The sequence below is a fragment of the Coccinella septempunctata genome, chromosome 2 (genome assembly GCF_907165205.1).
Source record: "Coccinella septempunctata chromosome 2, icCocSept1.1, whole genome shotgun sequence".
NCBI classification, from domain to species: Eukaryota; Metazoa; Arthropoda; class Insecta; order Coleoptera; family Coccinellidae; genus Coccinella; species Coccinella septempunctata.
This window is the reverse complement of record NC_058190.1, coordinates 36,908,959-36,935,187: the sequence shown is the minus strand read 5'-3', so window position 1 is coordinate 36,935,187 and position 26,229 is coordinate 36,908,959. Positions and strand designations below refer to the sequence as shown.

The 26,229-nt window shown below is 33.8% G+C and overlaps 4 protein-coding genes across 7 annotated transcripts in view; 2 read left to right on the top strand and 2 right to left on the bottom strand.

Moving 5' to 3' along the window:
* LOC123307608 (photoreceptor-specific nuclear receptor-like) overlaps window positions 1-5,104 on the top strand; it is a 55,183-nt gene extending 50,079 nt beyond the window's left edge. For all 3 annotated transcript variants that reach the window (XM_044889989.1, XM_044889990.1, XM_044889988.1), the window contains exons 7-9: window positions 4,115-4,344; window positions 4,403-4,634; window positions 4,776-5,104. In XM_044889989.1, the coding sequence (XP_044745924.1) occupies window positions 4,115-4,344; window positions 4,403-4,634; window positions 4,776-5,014 (701 nt within the window). In that variant the 3' untranslated portion in view covers window positions 5,015-5,104. The remainder of the gene's footprint in view (window positions 1-4,114; window positions 4,345-4,402; window positions 4,635-4,775) is intronic.
* The window catches only part of LOC123307607 (ATP-dependent RNA helicase DHX30-like), a 55,692-nt gene extending 45,173 nt beyond the window's left edge, over window positions 1-10,519 (bottom strand). The window contains exons 1-10 of one of the 2 annotated variants that reach the window (XM_044889987.1): window positions 9,446-10,519; window positions 8,906-9,122; window positions 8,543-8,849; window positions 8,139-8,388; window positions 7,773-7,936; window positions 7,016-7,660; window positions 6,751-6,943; window positions 6,506-6,695; window positions 6,322-6,416; window positions 6,088-6,265 (exon numbers count right to left, since the gene is read on the bottom strand). In XM_044889987.1, the coding sequence (XP_044745922.1) occupies window positions 6,100-6,265; window positions 6,322-6,416; window positions 6,506-6,695; window positions 6,751-6,943; window positions 7,016-7,660; window positions 7,773-7,936; window positions 8,139-8,388; window positions 8,543-8,849; window positions 8,906-9,122; window positions 9,446-10,461 (3,243 nt within the window). In that variant the 5' untranslated portion in view covers window positions 10,462-10,519 and the 3' untranslated portion in view covers window positions 6,088-6,099. Of the gene's footprint in view, window positions 1-5,770; window positions 6,266-6,321; window positions 6,417-6,505; window positions 6,696-6,750; window positions 6,944-7,015; window positions 7,661-7,772; window positions 7,937-8,138; window positions 8,389-8,542; window positions 8,850-8,905; window positions 9,123-9,445 lie in introns of those variants that run through there. The other variant, XM_044889986.1, reaches the window with a different exon arrangement.
* Window positions 10,520-10,909: 390 nt separating this feature from the next.
* On the top strand, window positions 10,910-11,402 carry LOC123307466 (coiled-coil-helix-coiled-coil-helix domain-containing protein 1). Its single transcript, XM_044889793.1, has one exon. It carries the CDS (start codon window positions 11,011-11,013, stop codon window positions 11,362-11,364), a length of 354 nt encoding a protein of 117 aa, XP_044745728.1. The 5' UTR covers window positions 10,910-11,010; the 3' UTR covers window positions 11,365-11,402.
* A 1,653-nt stretch (window positions 11,403-13,055) lies between these two features.
* LOC123306620 (sister chromatid cohesion protein PDS5 homolog B) lies at window positions 13,056-23,637 on the bottom strand. Its single transcript, XM_044888702.1, has 9 exons — window positions 23,415-23,637; window positions 21,687-23,257; window positions 20,009-20,525; window positions 19,438-19,715; window positions 17,757-18,134; window positions 17,460-17,675; window positions 17,147-17,401; window positions 16,670-16,948; window positions 13,056-13,807 (listed from the first exon to the last, which is right to left on the bottom strand). Exons 2-9 carry the CDS (start codon window positions 23,247-23,249, stop codon window positions 13,688-13,690), a joined length of 3,606 nt encoding a protein of 1,201 aa, XP_044744637.1. The 5' UTR covers window positions 23,250-23,257; window positions 23,415-23,637; the 3' UTR covers window positions 13,056-13,687.
* Window positions 23,638-26,229: the final 2,592 nt, after the last annotated feature.

Sequence of the window (26,229 nt, the reverse complement as noted above, 5' to 3'; positions counted from 1 at the left end):
TCGGAAATATGGGAGAGTGACTCTGAAATAGAAAATATGTATTTCATACGCTGATACATCTGATAATGAAAACCTTGACAGAGACAATCGTTGGTCATTGGAAATTGTTTTCTTTCAATGTTTTTCATGATAAGCAAACTTATGGTCAAGTCTCTCTCGCCCCCTGTTCAACTCTCCCTTGGGTTAGGGAGGCATGAGCTGATTTTCTGTTCCTAAAAAAAGAATTGCTGTACGCAGAATATTCATCTCACCCTGACTCTACTATTTATCTATCGTAAACTATTTGGGCATGATATCTTCACGCAAAAAGATGAGTTGCTACCATTTACAGATACAACTTAAGTGGCTTCAGAGTCTTCAACTCTCAACTCTCCCGGATTCCCCATAAAATTCTCAATATTTCCAATATTATAACATTTGCTGTTTGGGTAGAAAATGTACAGGGTGTTTATGAGAAGATCTTAAAGTTGAAAAATCAGCATATAGTGGAACTGTTGAGTCTCACATACATTATTTTATGAATGAAGTAAACATAGAATACTAGAGAGAGTCTAGATTATTTCCAAAAAGAAGCAATGCCATAGATATGGACAACCTATTAAATATATTATTTATATTTGTTCATTAAAACCATAACAATTTAGTACGACACGATATGCTTCCCGCATAACGAAAGAGGCTTCACTACCGTAATTAAAAGCCACTTCTGCGCCAGTAATTCGAAAATCACTTCATCTCAAATAGAGGCTCCCTACCCTCATCGGCATTATGTCACTTTTATAGCTGAAGTTACTCAAATCCCTACCCATAATGCCCCGAATAAAACATCATTCAACACTCTCCCCCATTTTATTCAAATGATCTAATCAAATCAAGGTTTCTTCCCCCTTGCGAGAGAGCATCGATTCTCACCCCCGAGTTGGGGCGCGAAATCTCAGGTGCTTGCATGGCCTTTAAGCCGTGCGCAGAGACGTTGCCGTCGTACGCCGAAAGCCTGAGAGTAATTAGGGAGGAAATGAAATTTGGGAGATTTAATCCGTCCCAACGCGTTCTTTTTATGCAATCAAGAGCGCTACTATATAAGGGAGTGTTACAGACGAAGAGATTTCGACTTCGTTATGGACCTTTTCCTTGAGTAGGAAAAGTAATCTTCTCAAGAGTTGAAAAGTTGACGATTTGATACATGCTGGATGACTATGATGACATCCTAGAACAATTCAACTAACTCCTTTAATATTGAAAGTTTAAGAAAATGCCTATTCCAAAATAGACTGTTTCGAATTTGAACACAAAACGTCAACTTACAATATCTTAACAGTAGATTCTTGAGGTGAAAAAAACACTTTTTTCCTATACCATTTTTTTCCGATTCGGCCCTGATAAAAAGATATAGCCATTTTCATTTTTCATAATGAGCTGTGCCACCCCTGGAAAACAAAATTACCTTCAGAATAACTAGCTAAATCTATGACACTCAGTGAACTAATTACCCATTATCAGTTATTAGCTCACTGGTGACACGTGACACTACACTTCTGTGGATTTTTTTAAACAGAGTTGTATTCAGCCAAAGTACCCAATTTTCCAGATTTTTGAATATCAAATTATTCGAAAACGGCACATTATTCGAAAAAATATGAGGAATACTTTTATTTTACAAAACGTTCAAATATTCATTATATAGTGTCCAACTTTAGTTGGGTTCTTTTAGTTTTTGGTATTTTTAGGGTATGTAATGGTCATAATGAGAAAACTGGAAGACATGTGGGTGTTATCTTGTGTTCGAAAAAGAGTAATCAAATTTCTGTATTCCGAAATTCATTTCATTCGATAAAACCCTTTGTGATATAGACCTAAAATAACACTCTTTTATGAATTTTCAACAGTCTGTATCTCTTAAACCGACCCGATTCAGAAAAAATGGTAAAGAAAAAAGTGTTTCTTTTGACCCCAAGAATCTACTGTTTAAATATTTGTACGAATTAAAGACTCACCCTGTATAATATTCACACGATTTCGATCCAAAAAATACATATGTAAATACATAATAGCGAGCAATTTTTTCTTCAGTCTTATTTTATTCATTCAATATTTTAGCGAAAATTATTCTTAATCTGAATTTTCAAATCCAAAATCACACCGGATTGAATTGGGTAGTGGCGGCCATTCAACTGAATACTGATATATACACTATTCAACAATTGATAGGGATCACTGAACTTTCATCGATTTATTTAAGGAATATTAGCTTCAGATACCAAAGTATGTTCATATTCTGTTTTTTTTTCCAGAAAAAAAAGATTCATAGAAAACTTTTTTATTGAAAATATGAGAAATTTTAGGTTCGAATAACAGGTAAAAAAATTAAATTAAAAGAAAATTGAGAGTCTCGGTATAGGTTTTACTTGGTTGATACCCCACTAGTTCATCTCAAACATTCTCCTCCACCTCTTCAAGGCATATTTTCGATTAGACAATTGATGAAATTTTGGGGGGAATTGGACAGTTGTCTAGACATCTCTGCCCCTGCTCGATACAGTTCATGTCTGGAAAACGAACTGGCCAGTTCATCCTTTCAATAGCATGAGCTTTCAACGCTTCATTAATCAGGCTACTAACGATTATTATTGGTTCAATTATCCCAGCATGATACAGGCGTTCTGCAAAACAACCAATTCTGTGAGGCGACACCAAATGTATATGACACTTGGAACGTCCTACAAAAACAGTTGTGGACACTTTAAACTGTTCTGAATATTTTCGACCTCTTGTCATCCAAATAAGAGTGCATCCATCGCAGTTGACCTAACTATATCTAGACTAAACGTAAATAAACATCCTCGGCCCATTGCCGTCGCTTTCTCTATGCTATCCATTCAAACTAGAATTTTTTTCCCCTATCGTGCTCTTGTACCACGAACTAATCTTGCATTAGTTTGTCTGTGCTCACGAAATCACTCTACAGTGACGCCAACTGGTGAGAAAAAAATGTAAGCCTCATTCCTATGGATGATCAAAAGGCGATATATTGTACTGCTCTACCGATCTCTCTCATGAACATAAGTTACAGAATTTTTCCGGATGAAGCTATTTCAAGCCCAACTTACAATACTTAGCGAAAAGGGTCAACCGTCAGGAAACTTCTCGCTGTACCCTTCTTTAATTCACCAAGTTGCAGAGAAGGCAAACGTCTTCTCAGCGTGACTGATGCATATCGATATAGGAATGAATTCATGCCCTTTTCCTGATAATTGTGTTAGTTTCTTCTTTTCCTTTGATTCCCGGGAACCCAGAATTATTTTTTGAAGTATCTTATTTTGTTATTTTTGCCTAATTCGTCGAGTTTTGTTCGATACTCTCGTACCATCTTAGAATCAATAAGGATTCAGTGCTTTGATCGCAGCCAGACTGTTAGAATGTACCAACCTATCGTTAAACCATTTCTGAAATTTTTTTTCTAGGTTCACTTTCACATATCTTATCTTTGCAAGTATTCCTAAAAGACGCTTGGACAGCGGGTTAACGACTTAGAATATATGTTCTAAGGTTAACGAAAGCACAGCCGTCTATAGAGAGCCTTTAGAAGGCTGTGACGAAAGTGAGCATCTGGTTCAGCCCCGAATACTACTGCGCTAGTTCCTGTTGTGGTTTAAGAACCATCTGTACACCATTTAACGGATTCTTTTCGCAAATTCAGGAATGGGTTCTTGATGCTCGTCATCATCTCGTCACTGGGAACACTCGCTTATGGAATATACTTTCGCTTATGGAATATACTTGGTCAGAGAGGATGGGGCTTTTTGATTCCTAATTACCTCATTGCCTGTACCATTCTTGGATATTCTTAAAATGACCCTAAGGGCTATCAATCTGGCTGAAGAGAGATCTGTAATGATCTCCAGTACTAGACTTGATCGGATCTGTATTTTTGGGAAATATTGAGGGGAAGCAGCATTGGGAGAATTCAAGACCTGGATGGGTGACCAGTTTGGTTATTAATCTCAACAAACGAGCAGAAGCTCCCTTCACGTCAGTGCTTTCCTCATTTTTTGTTTTCTATAATCTGAATAACACAAAATTTTTTTTATTAAATTGTTCATTTTTTATATTACAGAGGAGAGCATTGATGTCACGAATGAAGAAGACGATACCCCAACGTCAGGCTGCGGGGTTTCATCGAGCAGTGGACCCCTGAGACCAGAACCTCAAAACCTAGGAAGCCTCACTGGGATTTATCCTGGAGCTCACGAGACCATCTACGAAACTTCTGCAAGGCTTCTTTTCATGGCAGTAAAATGGGCTAAAAATTTGCCCAGTTTTGCAAGCCTACCCTTCAGGGACCAGGTACTACAAATTAAATAAATTTGTATTCCTTTTCTCTAACAAAAATCAATCGTTCCAGGTCATACTTCTCGAAGAATCGTGGAGCGAATTGTTCTTATTGAACGCCATCCAATGGTGCATGCCCATCGACGTCTCAGCCTGTCCATTGTTCAACATCAGTGAACACACAAAATATGGCAATAGTGTAACTGACGTCAGATATTTAGCAGATACGTTGATTCGTTTCAAGGCAGTTCATGTTGACCCTGCTGAGTTCGCTTGTTTGAAGGCTATAGTTCTCTTCAGAGCAGGTAGGAATTGACCCGGTAGATACCATTGTTTCTGTCTTTTGGATTGGTGTAAAAAGTTGAGTCTCCACTACACCGTTTCCTTATATATAGTGGTAAAAATAGAATCAATTCTCTTCTAAACACTTTTCATTCTTTTTTCAGAAACAAGGGGTTTGAAGGATCCCAGCCAGATAGAGAACCTTCAAGATCAGGCTCAAGTAATGCTATGGCAACATTGCAGAACCCAGTTACCAGGGCAAGTTGCTAGATTTGGAAGGCTCCTACTGATGTTGCCGCTGCTACGAATAGTGCCACCATCCAGAGTGGAGGCAGTTTTCTTTCAAAAAACAATCGGAAATACGCCGATGGAAAAAGTGTTATGTGATATGTATAAAAATTAGTTGTCATAAAATATGTACCTAAATTTTAATCCTAATACCTTTATGTCTCGAACACATAATTTTTGTCATGTATAGAAAAAACCTACGAAATTTGTATTGTAAAATAATACGAACTATGGAAAACAGTAATATATAATGTATTATAGCAATTAAAAGTCAAATTAACATAACCGATTGAATTGAATCATAGTGAAAACCCCATATAAATTAGTGCTTTCTGACCTAAGATGAACCTTTTTGCTTTTGGAACTGAACACAGAAAGAGTGTAGACCTCTCTTAACTGAATGTTTTCATTTCCTCTGAAGAGTATTTCTAAGATACTTCAGCGATAGAGGACAGTCTGAATTTTACGAACATCTGACCCCTGGAAGTAATCTTTTTTTCTGACTGTAGCTCCTTGTCACCTGTAAGATACCGCCTATAGATTTTCAGAGGTTTCTGTTTTTGGGGGACAAGAAGGCAACAGATAGAGACGGAAATACAAATGGCAGCGCCTTCAGTGAGATTTCGAGAAACTGTGAATCATATTCATATCACAAAATCCCTTGACACTGATTATAGACAAGGACACATACACACACACACATACACAACAACACGCTCACTAAAAGGGCTGAAGTAAAAGGCGTTCCACCCCTGAAGAAAGATGTCATAAGAATCTATTTCCTTACTGTATACATTTTTAATACTTCAATCCTTTCATTATTAAAGGACCCAATTAGTTAGAATGATGATAAGTTAACTAAACCACCAAATTGAGAACAGAAAACAACATCTTTATTCGTGTATATAACAGATTAGCTTTAAAGGGAACTCAAACTAAAGCATCGATAATCTGAACCAAAGATGCTATGAAAAAGACAACTATATGGTATTCTGTTCACAAAAATAAGGAAATACTTATATAATTTTACAAGTGCACAGCCTCAGTCCATCGTAAGTATGTTTATAATCATCTTTATTCCCTGAATGCTCATATCAAATTTTGATAATCGAAGCTCTATTTCATTTGAAATAAACATTCATTCCTCTGCTGCCAATAAGATAAAATAACTATTATCAAAATACTTGCAGGGAATGAGATCTATTTGTTCTTGAAATCACTCAAGAATTCACTGAGTATTTCTAGGAGGTTGTTCCATAAGCCATCTAATTCTCGATCCTGCTCTCCACCTTCTGTTAATTGAAATATGTAATGGTCATAACAGGCAGATAAGGCTAATCGGCATTCCAAGATTTTCAGAGCTTGTCTAAAAAATATAGAACATAATTTGGATTCTTTATGAATGAGATTTAGATAACTCACTCTCTGTCCAGCACAAAGCTTATTTTGGAATCACCTAATTCAATTTTAACCTGATCATCAGAATTCAAATTAGTGGAAAATTGTTTGGGATCAATCTGAAAGAAAAAAATTTCACATCTTTACCTCCCTAACACTTTCAGATCGACACGGCATTGATAATTGAATTTTTCCAATTTAAACTTACATCTTGCATTTTGAGTTCTTTGTTTGAAAATAACAACACCATGACTGCAGGAATCAGAGTAGTCTCTCTAATAAGTGTAATTCTCCTCACATTTGACCTCGTTTCATTTATGTACAGAAGAAATTGGGAATTCCTTGGGATTCTCTTGAAATTTACACTATCTGGAGTAACAGTTGCTTTCTGATTCATTCTATAAAAAAAGAATATTCAGTGATTCTCTCAACTAACTTTATAAAAATAATTACCTGGTAAGGAAAACATTGCTTTTCTTTACTCGACCTTTAACAATATCCCAGTTTTTATGTGTCAGAAAAGTTCCTATACTGCTCATGAGCACTGCCTTCACCATTTCATCTTCATCCGAAAAATCATCGGAAATTGGTAACACATTTCGTTTCAGTCCATCACAGATGTAATTATAGTGAATTTCCTTTAAGGCTGAAATAACAGTAAATAATTATTATTATTTTATATGTTGCAGAAACGTCAATTATAATTTATCTCACCTACCTTTGAGAAAATGCATCTTGGATGGCACAAGGCCTAAATCCCTAACGAAATTCTCTGCCTTTCTCTGGTTACCATCCTCCATGAATCGATTCCAGATCTCGAATATCTTCATCAAGGAGACATGATCGCTGGATTGTGAGTAGACTGCTTTCAGATCTCTGATATCTGATTTTCTTTCCAAACCAGACGTGAACATTTCTGTTCCCGCCGAAAACAACGTGATGATATCCACGACTGGAGATACACATTTGAATATCACCGAATTTATGAGCGCTTTCGCAAGTTTCGGTTCCAACTGGAAGTTATGAAGAACGTGCCCGAGAGGAGTCAAATTTTCATTGGCATCGAACAATTCAAGATCCATCAGTTCATCAACAGCTTGTTTCACAGTATCTTCGTCAGGAGGGGAAGGTAGATTGTTGAAGAAATCTAAAGCCTTCTTATCTGATTTGATAGCTTTTGAGTCCAGGACTATTTTTGTTAATGAAACTCTTAAAATTTCTGGTAAAGGAAATTGAGGAAGAGTTTTCAGTTTACTTTGGGGGTATAGATGAAAGCATTCACCTGCCTGCACCCTTCCAGCTCTGCCTTTACGTTGTTCTACGTTTGATTTTGATATCCAATGATTATCTATGCACGCAGATCCTGCAAATAATTGGAAAATCGGTGAGCTCTACTGATGACTGCATTCTGCATTACTTTGACTATGTTCAGGACCTCACTCAATCAATGAGCATAAAAACAGTATATATATTACCTTTATCGATATCATATCTTGTTTCTTTGTGAATTCCAGTATCAACAACATAACAAATATCATCAATTGTAACAGATGTTTCTGCTATATTGGTAGCCAAGATAATTTTTCTCACTCCCGGAGGAGCCTTATTGAATATGCGCCATTGTTCTGAGTCCTGCAACCTACAAAAATATGAACTGAACTAAAATCTGTTTGATATAAGGGTATAATGATGCCCTAATTACCGGTTTTTGTTATTTACCTTCAAAATCAAAAGGTTTATATTATACTGGATCCCCCCTATTTTATCATCACTTATCTGAATTGCCTTCCACTAAGCTAATCTTATAATGTATGCAAAGCAGCAAACATATAGGAACTCACCTAGAATGCAAACATAGGACCATGAGGTCCTGCCTGTTAGGGATCAATTCCCTTATTTTTTTTATATCTTCCCAACCAGGTAAGAAACATAATACAGCACCTTCTGGCTTCTCGTTATGCAGATGCATCAACACTTTAACAACATCTTCATGAATAACTGTGGGCTCAGATTCTTTACACATTTTCTTTGTTTTTTCCAAGTTCAACTCAAGGGTATCCAGGAAATGGGACTCTACAGGGTATGTGAAACCTGAAAAAAATTTACAAAATGTTTCAAGCGAATTCATTCTTTGAAATCTTATATATCGAAATGCTAGTGAAAATTGTCTTGAAGGGATGTTTTTTTAATCAATTATTAATATAATGAAGTAGTTTGGGCACTTGTTTGGAAAATATTCATATACCTGGTATATGTATTAGGCTAGAATCCTTAAAGTAATTTTGAAAGAGTTCTGTGTTAATAGTAGCACTCATTACGATAACCTTCAGGGCAGGATTCTCATCCAAAACGTCTCTCAGCATATTTAATAGTAAATCTGTATTAATATCACGTTCATGAGCTTCATCTATTACAATATGGGTGTAATTTGAGAGATTGGGATCAGATTTGAAATATTGCAGAAGTACTCCGTTCGTACAGTACATAATTCTTCCTGTATGATTTTGAAATTCTGACTTGAAACGAACTCTATAACCCACTACTTTTCCAACCTGAAATAAGAATTAACATGATAAAATGATAAAATTTACCGATTAGCGAAACTCACTTTTTCACTTCTTTCTGATGCTACACGGTCAGCCAATGAAATGGCTGCTATTCTTCTAGGTTCAGTTACAATTATATTGCAGGGATTACCAGTGTCTTCAGCCTCCCTGGCCCATCCTTCTAGTATATATTGGGGTAATCTTGTGCTCTTTCCACATCCTGTTTCTCCTTTAACTATCACCACCCTATTTTGTTTTATCTTTTGAATAATTTCCTCCCTGAAAAATATGCACAAAATTTGCAAGATAAACATTACAGTTGGACTAAAACAATGAATATATGAAATAAATTAATTAAAAAAATCAACCAACCAAATTATTTTTCATCCTTCCTTCTGAAATATTTATCACAATTGAAATGAAAACGTTGAATACTCAGAAGAAAATAACATTTGACTGAATACCTCAGAAAATGGTATGTTTCACACTCAATGTCAACGCTAAATACACATTTTTATTCTCATAAGTCTAACTAGCAGTCGATGGCCATTAAAGAGTAGTTATTATTACTATCATTCAAAAAATTTACAATACATACTCACTTGTAATCTGAAATTGGTAAATAAGGGTCCTCTCTGCATATGTATTTATTGTATCCCAAAAACACTGGTTCATAGGCTTTCCTCTGTCTCTCGTACTGAGATTCAAATAGATTTTCAGATTTGGAAGCATCCTTACAATTTTCAATAATGGGTAATATTTGATGTTTATAAAGATTTGTAATTTGCTCTAATTGATCCATATGATTATGATTAAGGTTCAAGACAGGTATATTCTCTTTAACTAATGCTTTGATATCTTCCTTATCATATAATTTGGGAGTTCCCTTTTTATCAATGTATTTATTATCTAATAAATACTGTAAGACCATCCATGCACATTTTGTTGAGGCTTGTTTTTTGGAACTATCTGTGTATGAGATGCTTTTTTCTTGTGGCCATTTCAACTCATATGTACAAGTCCATTTTTGTTTCACTGACCTGAAGGTAGGCACACATAAAAGAACACCACTGGAGCCTTTTTCATTTTTGACAATTTGATATATATTACTCAAGGTGTGTTTTGGACTAGGAAATAAATTAGTCACCTCCTCTATACTACTAGAACTCCTAATTCTATCAGAGAGTTGATCCTGTTCATCCAATGGATTTAATGATTCCTTTATTTTTTTCACTTTTCTCCTTGATGTTTGTGTGCAATAATTGTTGGAAGCAGAAATAGAGCTCAAATGGTTAACAGAAAGCAAATGTACATTGGAGTTGAATAAATTACTACCATATGAGAAGTCCAATCTTGGTTTTGAAAAACTGGGAGAATTTTTATTAATATTATTAACGTCACTTTTCACTGAGGCAGGAAGGTGTTTAATATGAGAAATATTTCTATCTAGGGAATGAATAATTTCCTGATGTTTATTGAATAATATTCCACTTATTTTTTCTACTTTACTCAATACTTCAACTGTTTCGCGGTAACATATCCTTGAAACGAAATTTGAATTCATCATTACTATTGAAGCAGATTTTCTGAATTTTCCTCCCAGCATATTCAATAACATTCAAAAATCACAATTTCAAATTTTGAAATTTTAGTAACTTAACCTAGCTTCTCAAACGAGAAACAGAGGTTATTTCATAGAATTGGGTTACTTCAATACATTCTGCCTATGTTCTAATTTGTCTACTCCCAAAGACTCTGTTCCGATATTCTTGAACAGTACTGTCAGTATTTCAGAAACGATGCCTATTGGCCCAGTCGTTCGAGTTCTATTGTTATTCGATTGCGGGCCAGTACTAACAGCAATATCGGAACAGGCCCAATAGATAAAGGCAGAGATGACTCCTATTCAGTTTTAATATTCCTAAACACATTTTTTATATGAGAGAGCTGTGATTCAATTTACTTTATTCACACTTTACCTCAGATCATTAAAAAACAACTGAGCACTTTACAGAATTTTTTCGAGTAGATCTAGTTCAGTAGACGTAATATTATTATTATGTCAATTGTCATGTATATAGGTTATTTTCGGAAATAGTAACCTCAAATATTCAAAATTTTGTAAAAATCTAAGATTAATTTTTTGCAAGAAGTATTTCCTTGCAATATGAGACTACTGAGCTGTCTTCTTGCCGCCAGGACTCCCCAACGGGAACCAGTTCCCTTTCAAGAAATATTACCTCTCAAATTGAAACCTAGAGTATCTGGTAAAGGCGATAGAACTTCAGAAGTATATTGCCTATATGAAATGTCTGTTTTGATGGCATGCTTTAAAGCTAATGAGTTCAACCAGAAAGTATGTTCTAAAGAAATAGAGAACTTCCAACAATGTTATGACAAAAGCGTAAAATTGAAACAAGGACGAAAAGAAAAGGAGGCAAAAGGTATTCTCATACCTGGAGAAAAAAGGCTTTCTCCCAAACAAGTGAATACATTATTGAGGAAATTTCCCCAGTTTTAATGAAGTTGTAAATAGGTTTCAGTAAATTATTATAATAGCCAGATCTTTCATTGCAACCTGCAGCTTCTCCATCATATATTTTATGAACATAAAAAGTATACTGATAAAAAAATATAATCCTTTTTAAACCCACTGTGAAAGTAGAAGGATGAAAGTCAAGAGTATATCCGTCTTCCACGCTAGCAATAAAAAATTATAAAATAACATTTTTCCTAAATATGTCATTTTATTATAACTTTTAAGATAAACTGAATATATTAAGTGTAGAAGTGCTACAGTTGCATTCGTTCACCGATTTGATAAATATACCATTGATCCTGAAGACTTTCTGCATAAATAGGGTTGTCATTGATTGCTTCAATCAACAGTATTGTTGAGGGAGATGAGTACTTCGATCCATTTTCCCTGGCAGTAATTTATTTCTCAGTGGCTAGAACTTCAAATCTTGTTTTGTTTCTGGGAAATCTGGTTCAAGAATGAATTTCTCAAGATAAATTCATGAAGTAATATACCTTGGGTATTTTCAAATTGTGAAACCACTAAAGTGAGTTGCAGACATGCAGTGAAGAATATTCATTATTTCCTCTTATGCCATGTTAAGAGATATTTTCAATTGGAGCAACAATTTTACCCTGAACCAAATTTCATATTTGTTTTAAGTTTCTTCCCTTGTGAAGTGCAATGGCCTGAGTGCCAAACATATAAAAGGTAGAAAAAAGAGAAGTTTCTTTCGTTTCTGAGATCTACATGTTGCAAAATGTTAAGTGGAAAAACGTCATGCTTGTTACTAAAAATTGAATTGAATAACTTTGTAATGATTAAGTTATTCAGTAAATTGAGTTCAATCAATCTAATTTCATTAAAATCAATCTCATTCAACAAGTTTTTGATAGTTGATTAAACTATAGCTTTGCTTGAATTATACTTTCAATGCTTGAAGTGAGTAAAAAAAGATATAAGAAGTTAAGTTAATTCAAATTACTCCGATTTCTGGATAAAAGCTTCATTCAGTAAATCAAAAAGAAAATTCTTAGACAAGTTTTTATTCTAAACAATTATTTTATACAGTAGAAAACTTATGAATAATTCTGTAATATTTTGAAAGAAGTTGCAAAACTACATAATGAAATTTTTACATCTTTACAAAATACGAAAAAATATCCATAACACCTTTAGATGGAATCCAATAGATAAAATGTATGCACAATGAGATAAAGGCAGATTTTGAATGAAAAATTGTAATTTCTCTATTCAAACCAATAATATTTACGTATTTGTAAATGTTTTATAAAGATTACCTCTTTTAGGGAATATGATCAAATAAATGCTTCTAATAATAATCAGAAGCACAACATACTGATTGGATTAAAAAAAAATATTTTGTATTGAATACTTCCTCGTAAATTTACTCCAATTCTGAATGCACTAAATATGCAAAACATGTATAATTTGAATGTTTTCTTACTATTAAAAATATTGCAATTTTAAGATGTGAAGCATTTACCACTCTAAATATGTAGAATGGCAAAACTCACAGTTGTTTAATTGACTAAAAAATAATTAGAATAAAATCTTTCGAGCCTTCAGGGTTAATGTATATAGATTAAATACTGATGAGAAAATTTCAATACAAAATTGTCTTTCCTTTAATTCCATGAATGGAAACCTGGTTTGAAGCGATTAGAAGGAAATAAGTGTTTAAACTTTAATTCAATAAATAAAAATTTACAAGGAAAAATCTCATGTACTCCAACATACTGAAAGTATTTATATTGTATAAAAATAATATCCTTTCTCCACCAAACACTTGGATGAAACTAAATTTCTCAACATGTGTTGAAAGTCTACCACTCAAACGCGTTCCCACAGGACATATAGCTTTTGTGGGAACCAAACAAAGGGACTTTTGCTAGGATGATTATGTCGACTCCTTTTTTGTGAATAACTTGCGTTTTATGCAAAGTCATTATAATTCAACAATAAAATAATTATACTCTCATCTAAAATTTACTGACGAAGCAAAACCCAAGTATTGCTGCATAAAGGGAAATGTGACCTGTGGAAACGCATCATCAGGATAAAATAACAAAGTGATTAAAATCTTTCAATAAGCAATTTCAAAACTAATTGAATATTCCAAAAAGCGTTTTTTTACGCGACCAACATTTTTCATCCGGAATTAGGAACAATTTTTGTCATGATACTCACTTTTCCACCAGGTTGAAAAAAAATCAATGACCGTGGTTATCCAACTTTTATTAGTTTTATTTGTCTTTTCCGTCTGAATTTAAAATTTCACGCACTATTTACAATATTCTTCAATTTATTCATTGGATACAACTTTTATTCTTTCTCTGGGCCGTTTAGCCGGTGGCTCATCGTCTGTTTCCTCTTCGTCCCCTAAGCCAGGAAGTTGAATTTTTGTTTCAGAAGCTTCAGAAGGCTGAAAAGGAATGATTATTTTACTACACTGTAACAATACTCAATTAATCAAAATGAACACAAAACATCAAAAGTTTTAAGATAATATGTTATTGCCCTAATAATAGACGTAACGAAAGGCATTCAGGGGAGCCCCAGAATGATGCTAGTGGCATACTCCAGGATCTACTGAGTCCACCATAAACAGTCGAATCAACTTCTAGAGCACAAGCATTCATCAAATTGAAGTATTGCCAACAGAAAATTTCAGAGTCAGGATAATAAAATAGGAGGTTCCGAGTTGTAAGGATGTAAGGTAGAGGTGCTAATTTTTCTGTTCTGCTGCAGTGGGGAGCGAAAAATCTACTGTGTGCTATACTCGGGTTCGGAAATGGCCCCTTGAAAGAGAAGACTGTTCATCAGTCCAACACTGTTTTACTTGTACATATATAATTTAAATTATAGTCAACAATATCAGCCCAACTCTTCCATAGAAAAAGCCGTCAAATAGCTACGTTCGCTTACGTATCAGTTGGAAGGTGCAATTCGTCGTCTAGTTTGCATGACAAATTCTTAAACCACCAGCTAAGTTTTAAGTGGGGTAGGAAATTTGCTAAAATTGGAAGTTACGATATTTATCTATTCTGAATATTTTGTACTCTTTGAAAGTACAAGGTTCACTCTATACCAAATACATTAAAGTTATGCCACAGTGTGCCATTATTCCTTCACCTATACGCCATATAGTACTGGATAATAAGGATATAGAACAAATTGAACTGATATTCAAATCTTTCTACATCTACATTTCACAAATCAATTCTGTAAAAGATCAAATAAAACCACCATTACCTTAGAAGAACTTCATGCAGAAAAACCTCAATAAATGCTTTATACTGAAATATTTTTGTGAAATTTGAACAAACATCACTGGGAAACTCAAGAAACGCAAAATATGTATAGTTAACCTACCTGAGCATCAATCCCATCAGAAAAAGTATGCTAAATATGAGAAATGATTTAGTTTAAAGATTAATTCAAAAAACGATAAAAGAAGGGTGTAATACAAATGCAGTTCCAAAAGCAGAATCCGTATTATTAGGTGTACAACAAATAAACAAACTGCTCGTAAAAATTTAAGATGCATATTTTGTTTCATATTTTTTCAATAAGGTACATAAACTTATTACAGAAACGTCTTTTGGTTCATCGTGAACCACGTTTTTATCAAGCTTAATCATTTTTTTTTGTGTATGTGTGTTGCATAAAACATTTTTATTACTTTTTCTTCAGTCTGTATTTCGTTTTCAATTAGATCAAGTGCGGTTTTATTAAACTGAAAATCATATTTTCATCATGCCGAGATAAGTTTTGAGATGACCATGACGCAATGTAAGCCAAAGTGTCACATCACTAGTAGAAGACCGTTGTCTAACTCTTTCAGTGAGAAGATTGCCTCGCCGCACTTGCAGAAAGGCCATTCAAGTTCTTCGAGATGCCACAGGTACTTCAATTTCGAATTGGCGAGAAAAAAAGCCGATACGTACTCTTTACTAACGAGTCAAGTTATAACCGTTTTTCTGATAGTGGTCTAGTACAGGGTGAGCAAAATTAGTTGTCTACTGAGGGGATCTCAAGAACTATAAGAGCTAGAAGAAAACGGATGACACTTTCCGAGCTCTTTTTCAGAGAATGGTGAAAACCGTAGCCTCCTACGATTCTTCGTTTTTGGGTTATCAGCAAAAAAAGAGATTTTGACTATTTTGGAAAGATCTCATAACTTTTTTGTATTTGAAGTAACAGATCTGAAACTTGAACCTTCTTCGGCATTTTTATACGTAGAATCTACTGAAACAAAATTTTTCAAATTAGAAAATAACAAATTCAATAAAGTTTGCATTTAAAAAAACCAAAGTTCGTCCAATGATTCAAAATGAATAAATATTTTGAGCTCGTCAGTGGATTCAACGTAAAAAAGTGCCTGCAGAAGGTTCCAGTTTCAGATCTGTAACTTTCAAGACAAAAAAGTTATGAGAACTTTTCGAAAGGGGTCAAAATCTCATTTTTTGCTAATAACTCCATAACGAAGAATCGTAAGAGGTTACAGTTTTCACCATTCTTTGTTTCTCTGAAAAAGAGCTCGGAAATGTGTCATCCGTTTTCTTCTGCTGTAGTTCCCGAGATTCCCTCAGTAGACAACGAATTTTGCCCACCCTGTACAGGTGGGGACACGTCCACAAACACGAAGAAACTGCCACTTTGTTCAAAAAGTCCAAAATAAATACAAACTGATTAAATATCCTCAACTTTTGACGAGCTATTTAAAATAAGATTTGAAATAAAAGAAAACCCTATAGACAATGGCGATCACAGGATTGTTGAATTATCTCTCATTTATAGGTTACCGAACCCTTTATTGAGACCATGATAGTCCTTTGTGCATCCTTATGTACGTATTGAATTAACTGATCTGCCTTGAACTAGAATCTGAATCTTGAGATTTTCACTAGGGCAAGTTGTTTTACAACACATGTTTAGCTACCATAATAGCATTTTTAGGTGGGTAAAAATAATAAAATACTGAATTCTTTTGAGCACTTTATCAACTTTCCCCAACTCTATATGCTATTGTGATAGAGTTTCAATTGGATTTACCGAGTAAGAAAACTTCGTCCTTCAATTTTTAAAGCGATGTCAATACAACAAATGTCTTTCAATTTTGATTGTAGAAACAAAATTTAACGATAAATGATATTTCTTATACAGTGGCAATATCAACTCAAGTGAAGCTATGAAGCAAATTTATTTACAATGCTGCAAGAAAACCTGGCATTACTTTGCTTTGTTTTGCAATTATTAAGAATAAATATTGAATAATACTCACTTGAACATCATTGCCCAAAGGACCACATCCCTCCAGTTTAAGTTTATTTTTTGGCCTCTTATTTCTGTCGTTATTCAACATGGATACATTTATTGTTGCTTTAACATTTGGTTGGTACTGTAGTTCAGGTGGTAGAAAGACTCTGGTATTCGAAAAGTCTGGTTGAGGTGAGAAATACATGATTGGTATTCTGGTGTCAGATGGGAAATCCTTGAGATCGTAATTTGTAGTTTTTGAAACCAGCAATCCCATTGCAAGATCACAAAGTGCCCAAATTTTCTAAAAAGAGAGATAAAAATGAAAAAAATTAAAATAACCTAGTTTATAAGAATAATGTCCCATTAAATCGCTCAATTCTTCTGAGAAAAATTTTGTGACTTTAAGAGGCATCTTTGAATCTTTTTAAGAAAATTGAGCAAACTATGGCCACAACATTTCATCTCAATAAGTTCATGAAACAAAATATTATTAACTTACATAATTCATAGAATCATCTTCAGGCCGAATAGCATCCTTATGATTTTTCATTCTCTCAATTAAAGTTTTATAAAATCCATAACTGAAATAATCGCTTTTAGTAACAAGAGGTTCCAAGATGAACCAAAGACATTGCTTAGCAACTTTTAGTTCTTCTACTTCGTCCCATTTTGTGAATGATGGATCGTGGGCCAATATTGGTACTGCAAATACTAGCATATAATCTGGTAAAATATGGGGAAGTTGGTTGAGAGCCTAAAAGAGAAAGCATTGTTAAAAAAAAACACATTGGGTAAAAAGCTATAAAAAATACCTTATCAGTCTGAGCTGTACCCATTGTAAGTGTTTTAACATAATCCCGCCTTTTGTTTATATCTGTAGTCATGTATCCTCTGATTGTACTTCTCAAGCGGGATTCTGTTTCCTTTCCCGCTAACGCGTAGTAGCCCATGAAGTCCAATGGCAGACACTTGCTTGGCAGGCCTTTACTCAAACCCTTGTGGAGCTTACCGGCAAAAATTTCGCGTACCTGAAGATAAAAATGAGAAAAAAAATTATGGAAATATTAACACACATACATTATATCCTATAGCTGAGTAGTTTCACTAACCTGTTTAACTTCATCGCACATAAGGACTGATAAATTATAAAACTGCTCTGCAGTATATTGATCGCCGACTCCTTTTTGTTCGCACACTTTCAGCATCGCACAACCGGCAGCAAGTCTCAACCAGGACATTTCTGCCTTGGAGATCTTACCAGACTGTAAGAGATCACCTTTGTGCAAAATGAACGCGTTCAACATTCTGAAAGTTTTCTGAGCGGAAGCTATATCCTGTTTCAGGCCCAAAAGCCACCTAGCCATAGCTTTGAGACCTTCTATTTTGCACCTTGTGTCTTCGGGTAGTTCATCCTCCGTACACCAGGATTCGGATATGTGTGAGTCTGATTCGATACTCACTTCTTTCACTAGGAGTTCCTTCACTATCTGAAAAGATGAGGAACAATTCAAAATAAGTTTATCTACACTCCGAGGAGTTTATAGAAATCCTTCTGTGAAGTGAGAAAACTAAACCGAAATTATCATTATTACTTTGTAATCCACACTGTGAGCAAGAAATATTTCTTCAAATTGAATCTAATTCTTGACCTATTTTCATAGTCCTGGTACTTTGGATGGTAAGGAAAAAAGAGTGGGGTGACATCGACATCAGGTAATCAATCTTACTCCAGGTTATATACAGGGTGAGTCTTTGACTCTTACAAATATTTTAAAAGTAGATTCTTGAGGTCAAAAGGAGCACTTTTGTCCTCCACCATTTTTGCCGAATCTTTTAAAAGATACAGGATGTTCAAACACCATGAAAATATGTTATTTTTTAGTTCTATCTCACAAACAGTTTTATTGAATGAAATGAATTTCGTAATATAGTTTTTCATTTATTCAATTAATCTTTCTGGAACACAAAATATTACCCACGTCTTCCAGTTTTCTTATTATGACCATTACATACCATAAAAATTCCAAAAATTCAAAGAATCCAACTTTCTAAACTAAGTTGGATGCTATCTAATGAATATTTGGAAGTTTTTATATTTTCTCATTGAATGCACAGATGTGTAGGGTCCCAGATTTAGCTAGTTATTATGAAGGTAATTTTGTTTTCCGCACAGCGCATTATGAAAACTTAAAATGGATAAATATATCTTTTCATCAGGGCCAAATCAGAAAAAAATGGTATAGCCAAAAAGTGTTCCATTTGACCTCGAGATTCTAATATTAAAATATTTGTATGTTCGGAAAATAAATTCATAATATTCATTAGAATTCTAAAAATATCAATCAATATCAGAAGAACCTCCAAAAAAAATTTCATATGATCAAATGATAATTGAATAAGAACAGTATGATCGATACAATCCTGCGTAATCAATCTCCCCACTTTAAAAAAAAATGGAAATTCATGAGTTTCTATTGGAAGCAATAAGCTATAAAATTGATGTGATCAATCTCACCCCATACCAAGTTTAAGATTGATCACTCTTTTTTGATGAGATAAATATGGATTTACTCACACCTGGACTACAATATGATAGCTAAAGTGCTAAGCAATGATAAATATCGAAAAACTGTGTGAATTACGACAAAATACAGTTCAAACTGATTACCGCGGTTTATAGTACATATATGGATTTTGCGTGACTAGAACTTCAAGTTCTAACTTTAATGAAATTATAGAATCAACATGTTCCATACCATATGGAGCACACATTAAATGGCTTACACTCACCTTTCTAGATACGATATTTTTGATTTGTACTTTGTATCTTTCAGGAACATTGAAAGCTATATGACCGAGAGTTACAATAGCAGTTCTGTAATGGGGCGACTCAGCATTTAAATTATTTTTTATAGTCTCCAATATACTGGGGAACAGAGTATCATGCAGACTTGGCATGTTTTTATATATGCAATGTATTGCCCCTTTGGCTTGTTTTGGAGTTCCAGTAATTGCGTATTCTTTACATATGGGCGCCAGCTGATCCATAATTTGTGGAAAGACTTCATCTGGAAGGCAAGAAAATATTGATTTCAACTTATATATAAACATGAATATAATATGAGTTTTCATATATTAAAATATCGAAGAAAATTATAATATCGAAGTCTGCTTCGAATGCAATAGAATTTTACCCAATTCATTAATTAAGTTGTGAAAAGTTTTCAAATAAATTTTAATTGGAAGAAATTCATTACATACAGTTGAAATCATATTTGGTCCGAAGAACAATTTTGAATCAACAATAAACAAAAACTTTAAGCTCAAAAGTCAAAACTCTCAACACTCAAAAGTTACTCACACAAGCATTTATATTTTCCTAAAAACGTGAACACTGATAACACCAATGGGGCTATGTAATCATCATCGATCTTCAATAACTCTAGGAGATGTTCCAATACGTCAGAATAATGGAAATGAGAGGGAAACACCACTGAAAGCATCACCAACAATTTCAGTCCTCTATCACCCGCGGTAGCTGGGTGTAAACCAATTTCTTCTATCGTGTTTCCTCCTTTCAAACAGTCCTCTACATATCCAACTAAAAGTTTGACCGCCTCATGATCGATCATTACAGAACTGATTCTTTCCAGCAACATTTTAACTGTGTTATAATAAAGATTGACCATGACAGGTTGACCTAATTTTTTCAGTACCGCAGCTGTTGCTTCTGAACACTGACTACAACTGACAGTTGGTCTGGCAACAATTTCCATCAGCTCCAGTAGATTGTTGTCTCTTTTCATATGAGCACTGAACTTTGTCAGAAACTCATGAGCTTTTACTGGTTCCGGAAGGCACCTTGACAAAGCTTGTACCTGAAATAATAATTAAAATAAGGATATTAATGAGACTTAAGAGAGGTATTGACAGCAAATTTTCTGTCATACACATGCCTCAGAATCAGATCTGCATACTTTAATTCAAGTTGATAATTGGAAAAAAGCAGGATTCAGAAAGATTTAAATGTAGGTTATAATTATGTTATCACAACAGGGTCACATAAAAACAACTTTGATCCAGGGTTAAAAAAGGAACCTGTGCGTGAGGATTGACAGTGTTCACCAAATACAGTCAGTATTGAATAATCAGATGCGCCCCTGTATTTTATAATTCAATACCATCTTATATTATGTTATTAAATTATCAATTAACCCCTTTTCCAAATAGCTGCAAATATTTCCAAACAATAGCAACTCACACAAGTTGTTTACACTTAAAATGTATAATTTTTTAAAATGTATCATTTATGACATATTCTGAAATGAAGCAAAGAAGGTAAATTATTGAGGTGGACAAGGTCATATATTCAGAATAGATCTCGATTTGTTTGTGTAGATAAACTTAATTCAACATATCGATACATTTTCTCCGAAACAGCCTCAATTACTAATTTGTACCTAACAATTTTTTGGAAAAAATGTGTCCATATTTTTCCAGTGAATCAATATGACCATTTGAGGCCCTTGTTTTTCATAATGTATTTGAACCGCATATAATTTTGCTTTCCCATGCAAAGTTTCTGTTGTAGATGACTTCAAGGTCTTTATGAGAATAAGGAATATCAGACTTGGAAAGATTCAGACTACTGTCTGAACCACCAAGTCAAACTGAACTGCACTTTGATAATAAGACCATTGAGCCAGCAGATATGCCCTAAGAGATCTAAGGGTAGTTTTAGACCTTAAATTAACTTTTGACTAACACATAAACGATATGATTGAGTCACAAAATAAGATGGTGAGGTTTATTCACAGAAGGTTGTTTGAAAAAGTGAAACATTGTTGACTTCATACTATTAATTTTTTTCAGCAAGTTTAATTTTGTAATTCACAAATACAGGTGCTATTTAAATAGATTAGAGAGTGTGCTAAATTGATTTCTTATTTTCTTTGCCTGTAGAAATAATCTTCAAAGTATTGATCATAATTTTCACTCAATGCACTAATTAATTATTACAATGAACAATTTTTGCTTACCTTGAGGCTCATTTCTTTGGATACGTCAATTGAATTCTGTCTACGATGAATTTCTAGCCACTCCAAAACTAATTTTCTAACACATAATTGATTTTTCTGTAATTCCATAAATGCTTTGATAGCATGATCATCTACCGTTCCGAGAAGATGGTATAGTTTCTTCATTCTTTCTGCGGCTGGTAGTTGATAAGGTACCAAACAAGTATTCAAAAGCCTTTCCACTAACAACCGGTCTTCCATTCCAGACATATAATAACCATGCAATATTTTATCTTTAATCCAAGTAACTGCTTTTTTTGTTGCATTGGGTACATCAGGGTCACTCAAGTGCTTTCTATATATTAACGCTAGTCCTGACATAGCTTCCTTACGTATCTTGAACTTTTTATCTAAAGTTCTTTCTTTCACAAATTCTAGTAAATCTTCTGAATCAGATACTACTTGAAAGTCTTTTTTGGCTGTTGTAACAATAGCCATGACTACTTCATAACGTACATTTTCTTCTGAATCATGCTGTCTCAATTTGAGAGTGTCAGTTATATCCTTTCTTAGTTCAGGATGATTCACTAAAAAGTGCATTGAATACTGAACACATTTTATGCGAATCGCAAGAGATATATCATTGAACCTTCCTAAGAAAGCTCTCCACAATCCTCCAAACCTTTTGGCTACTTCTGAATCTTTTTCACTAAACATACGAGCAAGTAATGCCACAGCGCCCAATCTCTCTTCTTCTAAAGGAGACCGAAGTTTACATTCAAGCTGGGGCAGAACAGATACTAGTATTTGTGGACAAATATGATTCAATTCATAAATAAGGTCGTATACTTTCTCACAAATCTTCAAATTCTTATCTTCTTTTCCTAGTATAAGTACATGATTGAAAAAGGCTTGAATATATGGTTCTAAAGTATCAGAGGTTTTGATTATCAATTCCTTCGCCAGCAAGTATGCATTTTTTCTCTGAGTCTTACTTGGCTCTACAATATTCATCAGAATTATATCCAATAAATCATTGCTAACAATATCACTTTCAGTTATTAATGGACAGAGGACATCAAGCATAAAACTTTTAACTCTCCCAGAATGTTCATCATTCACTATCTTGAACATCAGCAGAAACAGGGCACAAAAAATTTCCTGGCAATCTTCAAGTTCAAAGCACATGTTGAATGACTTAACATAAGCTAAGTTCTCTAACAAATAAAAATATCTCTTGAAGGCAGCATCTTTTGGATCTTTCAAACCCGATAATTGTGTAATGAGAAATAAGAATATTGTTTTAACTTGTTCTTGGTCTTTGTAAGGTGCTTCTGGTGCATATACTCTCAAAACATCTGCTATACAACACGCTATGAGAAGTTGAACATCACGTGATGGATGGGATAGAAAATAATCCTGAGCTAAATGTAGGGCTAAAGGAATATACTGCTGGTATGCTCCTTCATCTTGTCCCATTGCCTGAAGGGTATGAGCTAACGTCTTAAGACGACGAATGAGTTCATCTGACCCCAAATCATCAGTTATAGGTCTACAACCTGGTGGATAAACTATTTCCGACATTTTAATACCTGCAATATAAAATATTGAAATCTATGATAATATTTGAATAAATATTCTCCCAAAATTTTTGAGGGTCACTTTTTTTCCATGTATGGGTAAATGAGAGAAACATTGGTATGAAGAAATTAATATGATATATAACCGATATTTCCTTCAAACATTTACCTGTTCATCAAAAGCACTGTTTGAAGCAGTTCATTGAACATCAGTCAATAATACCATAAAACTAACTAAGACTCGGTATCTGATGGAAATAATAACAAATTATAATGGCATTGCAATAAATTTCACTGAATTTATTTCAAATTCGCGTTGGGTAATATATAAAAACAGGGACGCGGGGATGCAACAAAAATTATCTTCAATCCACCAAACATTCAGATGAAAATTGTCGCAGAAACCACAGAATAATGTTTTCTGCCACTTGATGTCTGTCATGTCTGATTCTTCTTCTTCTTCCTTTATTATGTCAAAAAGGAACCTGTTTGATTATGTGCCCAGCTAGCGCCATCTACACATGGAACAATCTGGCTCTTCCAGTTGTTGGAAGAATTCTATCTATTTTTTTCTTTTCACTCCTGTATCGGGTTATATAAACAGAGCCGTGGCTCAAAAGAAACTTTTTTTTTTCATTCAAAAGGTTTTCTTCTTCCCAATTTCCCATAATTTAGCTTAAATATTTCCATTTTGGTAATCTTCCGAAAACCTTTCATATTCAAAAGATATATTCTGTGAGTAGAAGCCTGTACAAAAGGTTGGAAAGCTACTTCTGGTTTCTCTTAGTGCTAATAGATGGCGCTTGGAGGCCTACATTCTACAGTGACTATAATCCTTGTTTATATAACCCCTATATAATAATATAAGGTCTATAAACAAGGCTATAATCCTTGTTTATAGACAAGTTATATAAACAAGGCTATAATGATACCCGTTAGTCACTGTATGTATGTGACTATCGACTATCAAACATATGATTGACAATGTTTGATAAAGCAAAGAATGCTTTATCAAAGATTAACTTCTTTGTCATATCAAGGTGTTGAACCCAATAAATTAGGTTGGGTTAGGCTAGTTCAATGCAAAGATATATTATACAAAGATTATAGCTCTATAACTCTGTATTATATTATAACTCTATAATCTTCGATAGTATATATAATTATTATTGTATGTTTGGTTCAATGGGAGGCAGTGAGTTAGCTTAGGTTAACTAACTAATCTTTGCCATGTTAGTGTATGAAGTCACTGTATGTATTTAACAGCAAAGATTATAGAGTTATAATCTATAATCTTTGTTTAACAGTGACTATACTGACTATAGTGATTATCAAGTATCAAATATTTGATGTATACATTTTTATAATAGAGGTAGGAACCTCCATGTTTTTTACAGTGACTCTTGCTAGTCAAAATGTATGTAACAAAATGGGCTATTATTAACATATTTTGTGTTGTAGGATTTATTGGACCATTTCCATCATTTTGACTTATTCTATCCAACGTTTTGGCTAACATCCCCCAGTCGTCTTCAAAAAATCTCTTGCCGAAAGATTTTTTTGGTCACACTTCAGATTTGACACTAACTAAAAAAATACTTTCTTCAGAAGATAATACCTAAACTAAAGAACACTAGACGAAACGTTGGAAAGAATAAGACAAAATGATGGAAAAAGAGCCTATTAAATCCTACCACAAATTCTCTATCATTAATTTTATTCATTTCAAAAACTACAATTTATTTTTATCATATTGAATTGAATTTCGCGTGCTGGAAGCCAATCAGAATGTCACATTCTTCTTCAACCGAATGGAGGTTCATTACCAATTCAACATTATACTGATTGTTTCAACCTGTTTATCAATGATATAAGTTTTTAGATGTGTCTACATCGAATTAGGAAATAAAAAAACATTTTTTTTCTCTTCTAACAATTATATTTGAAGACGCTTTAGCTAAGCTACATTACCCTATACAGAATAGGTCTTTGATATACTATAAACTAATAAAATACGATTTTTCAATCAGAACAAATATTTCTGATTGAAATATCATACTTCAACGAGTCCTGAAATAAACAAAAAATGTAACATTCCGTGAACACAAGTACAATGCTAATAGAGGAAAACAACCAAATATGAAAACGTAAGTCCTCAGAAGAACTGTTTTTAAATTTTCATAACCTCTACAGCTTCTTCAAATGATATCACGAGTAATCGTCATATTCATCTATGAATATGAACATATTAAACACATATGGGTTTAATAGGTTTATGATGTGAATTGTTGTAACTGCAAACATTGGAGAAAAAATCAGAACATTTCAAATTTGCCATTTTCACTGAATTTATGATAGTAATCACAACATGTATAACTCATTCACACCTCACTATAGATTACTTGCGTGACAATTTGGTCAAGTTAATTTTAGTTCATTTAATTCTGTTTTTCACTATCATAAGTCGTCAAGAGCTGATTATATAGGTACGATGAAAATACACATTTTCATGCAAATGGGATAATCAAAGCTTTATCCAGTTTTTACTTTCTTCTCAACATAAATCGTGTAAATTGTTATTGAGTAGTCTAAATCCAAATGGGGGAATTCATTTCCAAAACATATCTGTAATTTTCAACACTGAAGTTCTACTATGATGAGTCAGAACAATTAATCACATCTTGGGAAATTAATTATTTTTATCAAATACGACAGTTTCCTCTCCAAAACCTAATTGTTTCGAGAATCTACTGAAAGTTGCATCTCTTCATATATAGGTTCATATAGGTATAAATATCTCGATTTGATTTGAAATAACATTTTGAACCATTTGTTACTTCATCTACTTTATCACATTCCTTGTGACTGTGTGATGTTTCTGATTATCTATTTATTTAGATTTATCTATTTTTCTGATAAAGTTGAATTGATTAAGGTCCTGAATAAGTATGGATCAAAAATTGTCTATTTTCCGTTATTCAAAA